Raw genomic sequence first — 17,248 nt, 5'->3', positions numbered from 1 at the left:
CTACACACTACACATGAGACTTCAGCCTTGACTTATAAACAACACATACCATCAGAAAAAATAATTTCAACCACTCCCTAACACACACATGAGTGTTTCCTATAAGCCTTGAGGAAAAAAAAAAAAAAAACAACAAAAATAAAAACAAAAAAACCCAGAAGGCTGTCCTATTTACAGATCACTTAAAGTGCCTGCTTGAAAAAAGTTCTGTGCTACAAGAAAAGTTTACTTTGAATTTTAATCCAAACCTGGTTATAGGCAGGTAGTCCCTTGGCCCTCCTGCTTATAGCATTCTTTGCTCCTTAGAGACAGAAATCTTCTACTACACCTAACAGTCTTCTAGAACTTTCTCTTGGAAATGTGCATATCCAACTAAGTAGCTCTGACTTTCCCTCCCAACTCTGGGGTTCTCTGCTCTGATTTGCAGCCAATGTTTCCTGTCAAGGACAGCTTCCAACAGAAGGCAGAAAGATTTGTTTCTCTTGAAATCATTTACAAATCCTTGTAGGAAGTCTATGTCTTCACTGGATGGATTATGACATTTCTGTCTTGGGCTCTCTTTTTTCTTGTGTGTAAGCATAGGAAGCAAGTCTTTGTGTTTTGGGTCATTGTTCCAACTCTTCATGTCAGGGCATCTTAAATGGCCTGTGATGCCACCCATGTAGTTTTATATGCTCCCTCCAGATAAAAACTCTTTGTATTTTGTCTCCTTTATTGTGGGTCACCTGTTCATCTCTGTGGATCCATCACTAAGGGAGTGACCCAAATAAAGGAGACAGACCAATCTCATCCCCCTTCTAGGCTAAAGACACAGAAATAAGTCCTTGTCCTAAACCTGCAGTCACATTGCATTGAGTAAAACCTCAGAGGACAGATACGGTTTTCCATGAGAGGGAGGTTGTACTCCAGAGTGGAACCTCCTTGCAGACATGAGCTAAGCCAATGATAGTGTTATTGTGCAAATAGCCCTATAATTTTAACTGGTCAAGACTTTTAAAAAATCTCTAGTCTATCTTTGGAATACCTACCTTTCCAGTTCCACCAGTCAATCATCTGGTCATAGGACCACCCCTGGGAAGGCAGGTTCACCTTAAGTTTTACTAAACACATGAGCAGAATACCTAGTACATTAATGAGGTAGCGAATTTTTTCCTTCCTGGAATTCTGCTTCCTAGGGAAGAAGTCCTTGACCCAGTAACAGACATGTAAGTCTCTATAAGTCTTTCTGCTTTTCTGAAGAATTCAGAAAAGTGTAATTTCTCCTTTTCTTCTTCACATCCCTTTTCTAAACATGCTTTCTTCAAAGTTTTGGGCTTCCCCTAGCATCTTGTATTTCTTTATTTTTTCTCTAAATCTTCCTTCTCCCAGCCATGTGACTGCCAGTCATCCACATATCTGACCTCCCAAGTGCTGGGATTTGAACCCAGGTCTTCTGCAAGAACAGCCAGTGTTCCTAACTGCTCAGCCACCTCTCCAGCCCCAATGTCTTGTATTTCTTTACTTTTTCTCTAAAGCTTCCTTCTCCCAGCCATGTGGCCACCAGTCAGCCACATGTCTGACCTCCATGCAGGCTCTAAATCTGCATGGCTTGATGGCTTTCTTTCTTTCTATTCCCACCATTTTCTTCTTCAAGGCAGCTGCCAAGATTCCACCTGTCCTAAGGATTTTCTTTAAAATTCTAGTAAAAGTGTAAAAGCTTCCATTTGGGTCCATTCTTAAATTCTTTTATGAATGAGACTAAGAACTGTCTAGGGGACCACTCTTGGATGCTGTTTCTCCCCGTTTCAATAGGAAGACTCCTTACTTAGGCATCTGTCTTTGCTCTTGCCCAAATCCATGCCCTATTCAAACCTAAAGTTTCTGTCAGTACTTGGCTGATAGAACCCTTTATGTGGTGTTCTTCCTAATGAAGCTGTACTTGATCAGTCTCTACTTTCCTGTCGCTTATATCTTGATCGGCATAGCAGGATGGGGTGCAGAGCCTAGTCCCTCTGCTGCCAGAGCCCCTGCTTTGCTTTAAAAGCTCTAATAGCAGAAAGAAGTAAACACAGAAAAATAAAACTTGTCATCTTTTAGCTGTAGGTTTTTGTTGTTTAATTTTAGTTTGAGGCTTTATTTTGTTTTAATCTGTTTCAAAATTGTCTTATAAAATTAAAGAATCTTTGAAAGAAAGTGTCTTACCGGATGTTATTTTAAAAAGAGGGACAGTTCTCTTCACATAATTCCTATACTGTTAATGCTCAATTGAGAACAAACGGCACCTCGGGGTTAAACAACAGGCTTTCCTTCTTTGGGTCAGTCAACACACACATTTCTTAGCCATTTCCTGTAGACTCCAGTTATCTCCTTGTTCTTAGCATGCTGTGAACTCTTTACTCTGCTGGTGACACCTTCAGTATTATCTAGAAAGCATACCTTAAGCAGACCACTCCTTGTTAAATTTCTCATCTCCCAGGAAGGGGAAGATGTAATTTTCCTTTACACAAGTTGTTTGACATAAGGGAGATGGCTAGTCAAAGTAGTTTTAAATCCAGCTGAATTGACTATTTCAAATATACTAAGGACAGCTATTATATAAGGACTACAACGTAGAGACAACATTATAGCACCTCGAGAAATACTCAGTTTATCTCATTCTCTAGTTAATTCCTTTTTCCTAAAACAAAGAAAAAGGCAATTTCTCTTATAATGATGTGAAGGCATTTCAACCCACACACAGTGGTGGGAAATCCTCCACATGAATTCCAGGAAGAAAGCTTCTGTCTTCTGAGTGACTCACTGACAGTAATCACTTCAGCTGTGGGAATGCTGTTCAGGAGGAGTTAGTGATCTAAAGAGGACGCAGCTTTGCAACTGGTAAACAGCTGCGTAGTCTAGGGCTTCGGTTTTTAGACATTTCTGGTCATAGTTAAATTTTTTTTTTGGTAATTTGGTAATTATAATATGAAGATAAAGTTTAATTTGAAATGTTACATTTGACATGTAGCAATCATAATCGAGGAGGACTAAATTGAGTTAGTGGAAAGAGATGGAAGGAGTCCAGGGGGACTGGGAAGGGTAGAAATAATGCAAAGAAGAAAAGGCAATACTCATATATGAAGGTCTCAAAATAAAACAATCTATTTCTAAAAGAAATTTACATGAGGAATAAGTGAATGGAATGAAGGAGTGCTGTGGTAGGTAACAGCTCTAATGTCTGCAAAGTCATAAACACATGAAAAGGCAATACCGCAAAGGTCGCCTTCATCAGACCCATCTGGGCAGTCCCTCTCCCCATTGCAGAGTTCCTCTGGCTGCAGGCATACAGAAGTATCGTTAGCACAAGGGTACTTGGGCGGTCCACACAAAAAACTGTCACAGTCTTCTTCATCAGATTGATCTTCACAGTCGATATCTCCATCACACACCCAGGCATTGTTGATGCATCTCCCTTAAGAGAACAGAAGCAGAATGCAGTTGGATTTTGTAATTAGCTTACGGTAATGAATGGCCATTATTGTTTCTATGGGAGGCAGAATCACTTGCCATTAGCAAGAAATCTATTTGCTGGTAGTATGACAGTTTATTATCATGGCGGCATTTAAATATTTCTTGTCTTGGCTGTTAAGTGCTCTTAGAGTCTGAGCATTGGTATTTCCTTTCATTTCAAATGATCTTCCTGTACTATTGGAAAACGGATTATGTGACTGGTTGAAAGTTTATAATACTAACAGATGTAAATTTTAAAGGTACATTTGTATAACAGTTACTTTCAAAGTGCCAAATTTAGGCAAACACTATCAGTTATGTCCAAGTCTAAATTTTGGTAAAAATTTTATGTTAGTAGAAGTGGTCTTTTATTTATATATGCACCTCAACACCTCCTTCATAAAAGAATATTGACTACAGATAGTGAAAACAATTCTGAACAATAAAAACATAGCTGGACCTATTGTTCTAGATTTTAAGTTATTCTATAGAACCATAGTAGTAAAAACAGCAAGGTATTGGCACATAGATAGATTGATCAATGAAATAGAACTGAAGATCCAGATATTAGTCCACACACAGCCTTCTGATTTGTGACAAAGATGCTAAGCATACACATCAGAAGAAACACAGCATTTTTAACAAATGGTGTTGGAAAAGCTGGATGCCCACATGTGTAATAATGGATACCGGAAACTATGACACTTGTAGAAGAAAGAATAGGGAGCTGACTTCAGGATATAGGCTTAGAAAGGACTATCTGAATCTGACTCTAGTCGCTCAGGAAATAGGACTAACATCAACAAGTGGGACTTGATGAAATTTAAAAGCAAAGAAACTGTTAATCAACTGAAGAGGTAGTCTACAAAATGGGAAAATAATCTTGTTATTCACCTGACAGATGATTACTGTCTAGCATATGCAAAGAACTCCAAAAACTAAATATCAAAAATCAAACAACCTAATTAAAAATGGGCTATGGACATATGAACATATGAACAGAGAGTTCTCAGAGGAAGAAAAACAAGTAGCTAAAAAGTATTAAAAAGTGTTCATCATTTTTAGCCATCAGGAAAATGCAAATTAAAAGTAGTTTGAAGGGCAGGAGAGATGGTTCAACAGTTAAGAGCACTGTCTGCTCTTACAGAGGATGAGGACTGGGTTCCCTGAAACCACAGGGAAGCTAACAACCCCTGTCTGTAACTCCTCTAGGGAATCCAACATCACCTTCTGGCATTGGTCACAAGTGGTGCAGTGACATACATGCAGGCAAAACATTCAGACATATAAAATAAAAATGAAATAAATAAAAAAATTAAGTACTTTGAGATTTCATCTTACCCAGTCAGAATGGCTATAAATTAACAAAACAAGCCAACATGTGTAGGGAAGGATGTGAGGAATGGTTAATTCTCAGAACTGTTAGTGTGATTGCAAGCTGGTACAGCCACTATGGAAATCAGTGTGAAGGTTTCCCCCCAAACTAGAAATAGATCTACCACAGGACCTAGCTAGCTCACTCCTGGTAACATAAGGGATATTTCCTACTTCAAAACGTGCAAATCCATGTTCATAGCTGCTCTATTCACAATAGCTAAGATACAAAATGGCCTAGATGTTCATCAACTGAGAAATGAATAATAGAAATATAGCTCATATACACAATGAAATTTTATTCAGCTGTAAAGAAAACTCAAATTATGAAAATTTCAGGTAACTAGATGGAACTAGAGAAAACATTATGCCAACTAAGGTAAGCTAGATCCCCCAAAGACAAATGTCCTGTGTTCTCTCTCATATTTAGACCTTACCTTCAGATCTAGATCTACGTAGTCAACTTGGGGTTAATGTTCCTCCTAAAAGCCATAACTTGCCCCATCGAAAGCCCCTTGCCATCTATGGAATAACTGCCCTAGAGTTGTTGGCCAGGGGTGTTCCAGAGGCTCCCTAAAACAATACAATCTATTGTCATTGTTCTTTCTGCCCACTAGAACTTGATTGTAAGACCTTGTTTCTGAAGACTTCACATACACTTGTCATAGAACATGGAAAAATCAAGTTAAGTCTGACCTGGAAGATTTTTTTCCTTCTAGTTAGCTTGCAGGTAGTGCAATGTAGCTTCTGGGGGGGAAAGTTCATCATAACTTTACCCAGCTGTGAATCCTATGATCTATAATAATCACCAGTGCAGCAAGATATGCTTAATACTGGCAGAAATATTATGGGGGTAACAACTACTTTCTGATTGGATTTAGGTCTGCACAAGTTACTAAGAAGCAATCTCATAAAAATACCAATTTAATAAAATGTAAAGCTAAGTAGAGATAAGCTTTCTTACACATTAGAAAATAATTTGTGTATGTGTGAATATATATCATTTCATTTCCATAAATGCATTAGTACAAGTATTATGTCTTAGTGCCATAAGAGGTGTTCCAGGAACCCCTATGGATCCAAAATTGAGAGATGTGCAAGTTCTTTGTATCTTCTTGTGCAATGTTTGCATATAACCTGCCCACATTCCTTTATCACTTATGAAATCTAATATACCATAGATATGATAAAAATTTTGCTAATGTGCATTACTTAGGAATAATGATATGAAAATACATATTAGATTCTTATTAAATAACAGGCAGAATGGCTTTATTTCAAGTATTTTTATTAGCATTCTATTCGTTTCACAGATCTCAGAACCAACAGCTACAAAGAGTTTGTCTGTCCATGAAATCTGTCCAGAGGCTGCTGAAGAAATAATTAAAGATACCTGGCTCTGCACAGAATGAGACACTGGCAACACACGGCAGGAGAATGCTGGACTTTGTAAAATACTTCTGTGATGCTTTAGTCTCCTGTCATACATATGTATAATTTTTTCAAAATAAAATGATTTATTTTTAAAAATAATGTAGATGAAATGGATATACATCTGCCACAGAGTCTGACAAGTTAAACTGATTTATTATAAAGGTATACATTTAGTTATTCTTTCCCAGAGACTACAGGAAACAAAAGAAAGCCCAAAGCCCTCTAACTCCAGCAAGGAACTTAAAATGCAGTTAGGAAGGCAAGACCAATGATCAATGCACAAATCGCTTTCTGAAATATGGCTTCCTCTATGTAAGTTGTCATCTGCAAGTGTTATAGAATGGCAGGAGACTTCAGCTGTGCAGTTGGTTGATCATGATAAAGCTTCCCTTTTCCCAGATATCACTAATATATCATGATTATCTCATCACTGGTTTCAGAACAGTCTAGAATTCATTCAATAACCACATGGGCAAACCACTATCGATCTTCTAGAGTAAAAATCACAGCAAGCTGTATGCAGTTACTGACTGGATCACTGCCTGGAAATGTGGAGGAAACCATTCCCACATGACCATCATCTCTGAAGTGATCTTGCAGATCACAAGCCCAGAAACATGAATGAGTATGGGTGCACTGCTTAGATCAAACTTACAAGTTAACAAAGCTCCCTTCCCATGAGATTTTAAAGGAGGTTTGAAAATCAACTCTTTCTTCTTTTCTTGTTTGTTTAATTAAAACCAAAACATAAATACTAGGTTGACCTAAGTTTAAGTTTCATGAAATTTCTAACTTATAACTATTAATTAAATAAAACCCTAAAACAAATGAACTTAGTAAATATATTTAAAGAATTCTGCTTTTTATTTGATTTGTATTTAGATAGATGATTACTTGTTTAAGTTATGTATATGAAGTCCTAGATGATATTGCAGATTTATTTGATTAATGTTCCACTCCCATATCTAAGAAATCACAACATACATCAAATTGGTATATTTAAGACAAATACAAGTTAACATATTCAGATATGTTGTAGAAACTGTAAATATGTATGCAATGTCTAATAAATAAAAATAAAATAATCTCCCCTTCCCTGAGGGCTTTCTTTATCTTTAAATACAAGTTTGAAAATGTGTATGAGTATGTTCAATCAAGTAAAACCTTCATGTTTACAAATCCTTCCTTAGAATATACTAAATGTAGTATTAGATGGTTGTTATTAAGTAGCATTCTCTATATTTTCTGATTATTTACAATGTTGTTTTCAATCTGATAATATGTACAAGTCTTTATGTTGGTAAATGTAGGGTTTTGCTTTGAACCAAGAAAATGAAAATGTCCAAGCAGCAATGACAACAAAATTGAAAACTAACTAATACAGCTGGTGTAAGGACACCCAGCACAGCCACACGCTGACACAGCACGCTCATGCCGTCATAAGGACTGTTTTGAGTTGTACAGTCTTCCAATGTGCAGTTTAGATTAAACACCATTACAAAATCAACAGTTCTGGGAAAATTACATGTTTTTCTGAATCTTCCCAAATATGCTAAATAAACAGACGTCATCTCTTCTTGACTTTCTCCTCTCTGTTAAAATTTTTAGTGATTAAAAAAATGTTTTTGTATTCTACTTTTATAACATTTTAACAAAAGATAGTGCATGCTATTGTAGAATACTTTACCTTTTAAAATATGACTCAGTTAATATTAAGAATATGAAGACTGGTAAGATGGCTCAGCAAATAAAAGCACTTTCCACCAATCCTGAGGACCTGAGTTCAATCCCAGGAACCCACATGGTAGAAAGTGAGACTTCTGCAGGTTGTCGCTCTAATCTCCATATGCATCCTGTGGCGTGCATATGCACACATGCACCCACACACAATAAATAAATAAGTTTTGAAACATTAGAAGGAATATGAGCATGTGGCTGTGGAGATGGCTCAGTGGGCAACACCACTTGCCATGCAAGCATGAAGATCTGAGTTCAAGTGTTCAGAATACTTAAAGCCTGACATTGAGCGGAGGCATTTGTAACTCCTGGGAGAGATATTAGTCAGACTGCAGAATCCTAAGAGGTTCATGACTCCGCTAGTCTTCAGTACATACTGTCAAACAATAAAGAGATGCTGTCTCAAACAAGGTGCAAGGCTAGAATCAAGACCCGAGGTTGTCCACTGACTTTCACACACCCAGGGCGTTCACATATGAAAGCACACATACACACGAGAGAGAGAGAGAGAGAGAGAGAGAGAGAGAGAGAGAGAGAGAGAAAGAGAGAGAGAGAAAGAGAAAGACAGAGACAGAGAGACAGAGAGAGAGACAGAGAGAGGCAGAGAGACAGACAGAGACAGAGACAGAAAGAGAGACAGAGAGACAGAGAGAGAATATGAGAATTAAGAAAAAATATTTGGGAAAATCCAAAATTCAATGGATTAAATTATATGTTTACATTTTAAAAATATTTTATTTATTATTTTTATTTTAAGTGTATGAGTATATTGACTGAAAGCATGTAAGTGCTGCAGCCACGTCATGCAATGCCTGCAGAAGTCAGAAGAGTATGATGGATCCCCTGGAACCGGAGTTATAGATAGTTGTTAGCCACTATGTGGGTGTTGGGAAACAAACCACAGTCCTCTGCATGTGCAGCCAGTGCCCTTAACTGCTGAGTTATCTCTCCAGCCCTTAAAATACACTTTCAATACTGGTCTGACTGTAGTCTTTCTCTTCTTTTTTTCATGAATTTTAGTTCTACATATACTTGGATTTCTCTACCAGTCCAATCTGAGCTAGAAAATATTTATTGCATATTACATGTTTGAGTAGCTACTGGAACAGTATAGGAAGATTAGAGAGACAAACTCTTGATGTAGTACTGACAAATGTTTAAATGTCAAACACATGGAAAAAGATAAACTAACAGACATATAACCACCACAGACTGCTATGCAATCAAGGAGATAGAAAATTTTTATTATTAGAAGGGTAATGATCCTATTTTATGCATGTACTTTTTTACTCTATGCTACAGATTATTTTCCTAATAATATAGCCATATGAACAACAGCCATGTGACTATAGTCACAGAACTACGTATATTGTTTTATGGATGATGCTCAGATATATTTATGAATATATACAATGTTAGCCTTATTTACTGAATATAATTCACATAAAGTATTCATATACCTTCTCTCTAAAAACATAAAATCAGGAGAATATAAGACTTGACAAAAATAACGAGCCATTATATAGTTCTTGATCAAGAAATATTGATTGCTAATTCAAAATTGATTTTCCATTCTTTAGACAATAAAAATTGACCATAACTTTCAGAAAATCTTATTGTAGGAAGACAGAACATGTGCTCTGGTTACAGATTGAGAAGTCCGTTCTGAGTCAAATACACATGGAAACAAGTGGTTCTTAGGGGAAAACCATAGGCAACATGGAAGTCCAAGTGATAGATCGTAACAGCCTAACCCAAGTTCCTAGGAGGGAAGAAACAGGTGATATTAGAGACACTGTAGAGGCAGCAGCAGGGACAGGACTTGGAAATAATCACAAGAACTATGTCAAAAGATGATTTTTGCTTTAAATGTGAGTGTTTAGGGATGAGATATCCCCAGCACAAACAGAGAAAGAAAGCTTCTGAGAGAATAGTGGGCTTCCCCAAAGCAGTGGGAATGTTATAGGGCTGCTACCTGGAGTGAAGACAGAAACTTTAGGGGCAGGAAGATAACTATGCAGACCCTAGAAAAATGAGAATGCACAAGTCAAAAAAGAGATAAACGTGTGTAACGCTTCATCCATATTATGTGTACAATAATTATTGTTTTAAAACCTAGCAGGACAGGCAGAAGAAGACAAAGGAAAACAAAATCAAAATGAGAGAATTCTAAATGCTAACTTGGAAAAGAGGGTCAAGATAAGGGAGAAAATATACACAGTACAGCATTCAGGAAAGGATGTGGAGAAAGGCCCAGGCTTGCAGTACAAGCAGACTTGCTGCAGCATGGGCAGTCAAATGTATCAATGAACAGGCCATGTTCTGGCCACTGTGCATGTTATTCGTTGTGATTTTTATCACCTCTATTTTACATGTCAGGCGACTTGAAAAAGTGTTTGCTAAATCATCGGAACAATTTCAGGTACTGAAAGACAAAGTGGATCTCAAGACAGAGATCATCATTATGAAATGAAATATCACTCCTGGTGACTAAGCAGCTGTTTTCATCAGTGGTATGGACTGACTGCTAACAGCACAAAGCGAGGGAACACAGGGAGCAGGACATGCAGGTATACCATGCAAAGTGATTCAGTGAAGGGAGGATGGAAGAGTAAAAGGAAAATATGTTTTTTCAGGTTATTAGACAAGATGTAATAATGAAGAGGAAGAAAACTGATGTGGAGAAAGCAATTTAAGTCCAAGAACAATAGTGATGAATGTCCTACACATTGGATCACAGGATCTCTTTGGAAATAAGAGCCCTTATAGAAAAGAAAAGGATAAAGAGGAGGGCCAGATTTAAAGGGAGAGAAGAGTGAAGACAGCTAGAGGTTCAAACCTGTTACTGAGAAGAATAAAAATCACATATACAGTGTTCATAAGAAGAAAAATGTAGGGCCTGGGGAGATAGCTCAGCGGTTAAAAGCACTGGTTTTACTTCCAGAGAACCCAGGTTTGAATCCAAGCACCCACATGGCTGCTAACAACTGTAACTCCCATTCCAGAGAAATACAACACCTTCTTCCATTGTCCATGGACATTGCACAACATGGATGCACTTACATACATGCTAGCAATACACTCATACACATAAAATAATAAATGAAATATTAAGAAAGAAGAAAAATACAGTGTTTTCTTAGTTTTATGGACATAGATAATGACAAGATCACCATGTTATTAGTGTGGGAAAATAAATGTAAGTGTCCTCTAGTTTGATTACATAAAGGGAAGATCATTTTAGGTCTAAAACTCCAGATCAAATTTATTATTTTATATTGTATTTACTGATGCAACATTGGGACAAAAAGCAAAACAATTCAAACCTAGAGGAGAATAAGGCTTTGTGATTCAGAAAAACCCACAGTGGATTGTCACCTCGAGCCTGGTGAGCATGGAGCGAATGCCGTGTCGAAAGTAAACCCCATGTGTATCAGATCACTTAGTTACTTTCTTTCGCTAGGGATCAATTCACGCTTAACTCTTTACCTCACTTTGAGACCCGACATGAAAATGTATGGACTGTATTTCAATGGAATCTAGGGAAAAAATAATATGGGTTAGCAACAATTTATCACAGTTGTATAAAGATAGCCAGAAGACAGTATAAAAATATAGTGCCTACATCATGCTTTTTTCATAGCTACAGTTACATACATCTTTATATAGAGACAAAACTCTCACAATTTTCTTTTGAGTCCTTACAGAAATAATCCCTGTTATAAAAGTATTATATTTGTATTCCTTTTCTTTTGATTTAAAAACATAATATATGAAACCAATTACCATGCAGTTCACTATTGTTCAACACAGTCATAGTGACACATCTATGACAGTGGTTAGTCATGACTTCCATTCTTGAAAAGTTATTCCATCTTAGAAAGGTGCCATAATGTTTGCAAAGATGCCCTATTTGGGTCCCAGGTTATTTACAGTTTCTAACTGTCAATTTCTCATAAAACTAAACATCTAAAAATATTTTATTTATTATTTTTATTTATTTTATGTATTTGAGTATATCGCCCGCATGTATATAAATGTGCGATGCCTAAGGAGGTCAGATGAGGACGTGGGATTCCCCTGGAACTGCAGCTACAGATGGTTGTAGCCACCATGTGGATATTGGGAATTGAACCTCAGACCTCTGTAAGAGCAGCTAGTCCTCTTGACAACTGAACCATCTCTCCAATTACAATAAAACTAAATATAGTTTTAGTGTATGAGATAGAAAATATTTGCCCAAATGAAATGAAAATATTTGTCACATAAAAGCCCATATCTCTTTTAATAAATGCTTGTTAAAATTTTATTGGCAAGCTTGAGAATTTAGGAAAAAGTCTCAAGAAATCAAGATGTTTTTCAGCAGATGAATAGATTAAAAAATAGTATAACACGTAACATAATCTGGACAGTGGATTATTTTTCAATAAAAGAAAGGAGCAACGAAGCCGAAGAAACTGAAGAAGAAACTGAAGTCCATATTCCTACTTGAAAGAAACCGATGAGAAATTTATGCACCGTGTGATTACAGAACTATGATATTCTGGAAGCGGCGGGGCTGTGGAGACTGTACAAAGCTCAGCAATTGCCAGGGAAAGGGGGGATGAGGATGAAGAAGAGGAGAACCAATGCCTTTCTGCATGGCATTGTAATATGAATGCATGCACTCTTCCAACATCACAGAGTGCATACCGCCAAGAGCAAATGCTAGTTTAAAGTAAGGCCTTGGTGTGATGGGATTCATGAATGCGCGTTCATCAACTGCAACAAATGGGCCATTCTGGGGCAGGACGTTTATAATGAGGAAGCTAGGTAAGGGAAGGTGGGAAAGGGGATCACTCCATAACTTCTGCCAAGTTATGTTGTTCTAAAAATTAGCCTATTTTTAAAATCACACAGGAATTTTCCTGGATAGTAATTCCCACTTGGCTTAGTTCTAAAACGTTCAATATATGCATTGTGATGTCTTTATTAAACCATTGATGAGTTGGAAGTTTATGAGTTTAGAAATGCAGTGTAGTAGTTGTTCTCCTTATCACTGTGACCAAAATACTTCAGAGAATAACTCAGAGAGAGGAATTCTGTATCTGGGTTCATGGCTTTAGACGTTGGATTCTGCAGCCTGTGGCATCATTGCCTGGGGGCCCATAATGAGGCAGAGCCCCGCAGTGGTGAGACCTGTGGCAGTGGTTGCCCATGCCCTGGCAGGAAGTTGAGCCAGGGGATACCTGTGCTAACCAGATTGTTCTTTCCCTCTTTATTTCCTCCACCACCCCCAGCTGATGGAATGGTGTTACCCACCTTCAGGCCGGGTCTTTCTCTGTTACTTAGTTAATCTTCTAAAGGAATGCTTTCACACAGACACCTAGAAATGTGCTTTATTAATCTCTTCACAAATTCTTAGTCTAATCAAGGTGACAGCCAAACTAACCATCACATGCCTCTGTGATACCAGTTTCTAACAAGGTTTATATAAAAGGAATAACTTCTCAAAATTTTCTTTTTTTTTTTTTTTTTTTTTTTTTGAAAATTTGAAAGCCATCTTGGGAATAACACATGTTCTTTTTTGTTAAGAGTTTGGGATTTATATGAGCTTTAAAATGCAATGATTTAAGCTTATTAAGTACATTGTTCATTTTTTATGAAACTAAGATATATAGCTGTGTATATCTCATTATTTAACATCATATGTATATATATGTATATGTATATATATATATGGTAAATTCTTAGAGGCAGAATTTGGGGTGAGTTAGAAAGCACATTTAGACACACCTCTCTCTCTCTCTCTCTCTCTCTCTCACACACACACACACACACACACATACACACACACACACACACGTCCACTGCCTACTTCAGCTATCCTCACCTGCACAGATGTTATTGTACATGTTAATAATAACAACCAAAATGATGCTAAATAAACGGTAACCCCATTATAATTCTGAATTGCATTTTTCTTAAGGGTGTTATTAAAATGAGTATCTTTGCTGCCACAAAACTGATAGTGCAATCTTTGTCTTCTGTGTGATGATATTAGGCTTTGGCAGGTGATTAGGTCATGAAAGTGGAACTTTATACATCAAGGAACCCCATATACATAGAGTATGGTATCAAGCAGAAAATGGGTCTTCTGGACCCTGGGTTGTGGACATGCCAGCCTCTGGAAATGTGAGAAATGAGTGTTGTTTATGTAACACAGTTTATGGTGATTTATTGCAGCAGTCTGAAATGATCAGGACAGTCTCCTTATTTCTTATTGAAATACTCTGCCTGACATATGTATGTGCATATACATTACATTTACTTACATATTTATGCTTGTATTTTATTTGAGGGATGCTTTTTTCTATGTTTTGTACTTTTTGAGCATATCACCACACTTATTTTAAGTAACATATGTCATACCATTTAATCACTAGAAATGTGTTTTGTAATGCCCAACTTTAGGAACTGATTTTCTTTCAGTCTGTATCTTACAATCTGGCTTACAGACTCCTTGTAATGGCATGTTTCCCCCATCTTCTCATTCATCTTGATCTGAAGATGTCACTGTCTCTACTTGACCTGAGGATTCCCAGCACTTATGATTCTTTAATGGATCTGTTTGTTTTTCTTAGGATTCCACCCCCAAGTACTGCTGGATTTTTCTTAGTCCAAATTCTAAGTCCAACAGCGGCTTGTTTCCTGAATTGCCATGCCTGTGCTTCCTGTCCATCTCTTTAGGCACAATGTTTCTGTGAAGCTACTGCCCCAGGCTGCAGCCAACACCTACTATAAAGACAGATAAATACATATATATGTATGTGTATATACATCCGCAGGCATGTGGAGATATTAATTCTCCTTTCAAACACATGTAGGCTGCTCTTCTAAATTTTGGTTTTCAGTGAACCTGGTCTCAGTTCCCAGCGTCCTGTGGGACAACTATATTTCCTGTAAGAACCAAAGCCTGAGAACCTGTTCACTTCCCCGAGTTTGCATATCCAGCCCAGTTGGGTCCCCAGCTTGCGCCAGCTCAGCATTTGATATTCCACATTATTGCTGACTTTCAGAAATATATTTTATCTCTTAATAATTCAATATCTCCTCCTCATTTTCTTTTGTTACATGTCATTATCTCTTTTTTGTGATTTTAGCATTGGGGGGAGGGGTTCCTGTAAATTTCTTTCCTGTTCTTTTATAAAGAAATGAGGATAAACTGTGTGAGTCATTGTGTGAAGATAAACTTAGTCATGTGTGACTAATTATTTAGTAGTTCCCCTGATGATCAGAAATACATTGCATCTACTATTTTGTTTTGAAAAACAAGAATGCTGCATTGAGTATCTTTGTGCTCATGTCATCTTACATATTCCTGTTGTTTACATGAATTTCTCAAAATGGAAAGGCACAGTGAATTTGACATACCTTTCTCATCTGGACGGCCTTATTTTCTCCATAACCTGGATATCATTTATTGCCAATATTTTTTTATTTCCCATCTGAAGAATTACTTTTCCATGCACTTGAATGCCCCCTATTTTGATTTTCTATTTATAAAATTGGTCATAGTTGCAGGGCAGGATGTAAGACCGCAGGTGACAGAGAACACCATTATGGTCCAAGCTACGTTCTTTGGGATGAGACACTCTGATATATTAATTTTTGCTTTGAATTTTAATTTAGCTTTCACATTCTTCCTAACAAGAATTTAGATTTCTTAATTCACCTGCATCTAAGTGCAAATAGATGGCAATTTATGAAAAAGAAGGGCCATTCTAATCAGTAAATATAAAGCTATTGTTTTAGAAATTTATAAATGTTCGAACAAGCATATGACACATATTTGAAAATAAACATGATCTTTGAATTGAACAACTTGAGCAGTTGATAAGTTTTAGCTTGTAAAACTAAGAATTTAAAGTAAATGAAAGTTTTCAAAATGACTATAGATGTGTACAGATTTTAATTCACTATGTATATATGTAGTTCATTTAACTCATTTTAGTGTCACCAATATTCACAAAGGTCATGGTCAACTGGAGTTGCCCACCATGACTTCCAAAGCTTGATAGAGTATGGTCATTACATCCAGGGGAGAGATTCAATGACAAGTAAAGGATGAGTATCATCTTTACAATGCTCTTCTCAAAGAAAGCATCAGCTTTTTTCACAACTCTGGTCTTATACATTTTTTGGTATAATTGGAAACAATAATCAGCTCATATCTTATTAAGAAGATTATTAAATATATAATACAAATTTCCAATAAATGCACATAAGAATGTACTTAAGAACTCAATATTCCAAAGATCACTAGCCAATATCCTCACATTTCAGAGTTTTTAATTAAATTCCATTCAGAGCAAGCTATTTCATAAGCACTCATCACAAACATCAATAAACACAACACTGCAACATAATGTACAAGGACTTGAAATATCCTATTAGCTTTTCTTAATCAGGTTATTTTTTATTTATCTTTTCTGTGTGTGTTTTATATATAAGGAATTTAATACCCATTTTTATTGACTTAGAAACTACTAGAATTTATATTGCCATTAAGTTTTTTTTAATGGAGAGAGAGAGAGAGAGAGAGAGAGAGAGAGGAGAAAAATAAACAACTTTGTAACCTTGGTATTATTCCCCAATCCCCATCCCCATCCCTCCCCCAACTCTTTCTCTCTCTCTTTGAAATGGTCTCTCACTGACCTGGAGCTTACCTAGTAGGCAAGGCAGGCTGGTTAGAGAGTTGCAGGGTGCTCCCTCTTTCTACCTCCCCAGTGTCCAAAGAGAATAGAGACCCTGAGCTTTGCTCACCTGTGCTCCTGCAGGAGAACTTGGTTTTGTGGTCACACAGTCGAATTGTACCATTGCATCCTTTTTCATCACTGCCATCTTCACAGTCTTTCTCCCCATCACAGCGCCACAGATCAGGAATGCAGTTTCCATCAGGTTTGCATTGAAATTCGTTCCCATTACACCCAGCAGGGGAGTGAACCTCTTAATTTTAAATCAGGGAAGAGAAAAGAAGGCAAGAGAGAAGAGAAATTACAATGTGCTCAATATGTTTTTCATATTTTCTCTCTTCAGGTAATATTATGATCTAGAGAGATTATATATTTTAATGACTACAAATGGTTGTATATTAAATTCATTTGGAATAATTTAATAATTAACAGGAAATCATATTTAATGTCTCCCCAAATTTCTCAAAGTGTTACATAAGTTAGTACAGAAAAAGTAAAGT

At 36.8% G+C, this 17,248-nt stretch overlaps 1 protein-coding gene across 1 annotated transcript in view; it reads right to left on the bottom strand.

The window, feature by feature from the left end:
* Positions 1–17,248, bottom strand: part of Lrp1b (LDL receptor related protein 1B) — a 2,166,816-nt gene that overhangs the window by 779,741 nt on the left and 1,369,827 nt on the right. Inside the window, exons 21-22 of the mRNA XM_008825194.2 lie at positions 16,819–17,001; positions 3,230–3,430 (exon numbers count right to left, since the gene is read on the bottom strand). Coding sequence (XP_008823416.1) covers positions 3,230–3,430; positions 16,819–17,001 — 384 coding nt within the window. The remainder of the gene's footprint in view (positions 1–3,229; positions 3,431–16,818; positions 17,002–17,248) is intronic.

This window comes from Nannospalax galili, unplaced genomic scaffold (genome assembly GCF_000622305.1).
Source record: "Nannospalax galili isolate Female #2095 unplaced genomic scaffold, S.galili_v1.0 scaffold87, whole genome shotgun sequence".
Taxonomy (NCBI): domain Eukaryota; kingdom Metazoa; phylum Chordata; class Mammalia; order Rodentia; family Spalacidae; genus Nannospalax; species Nannospalax galili.
This window is presented reverse-complemented; position numbering and strand designations above follow the sequence as displayed.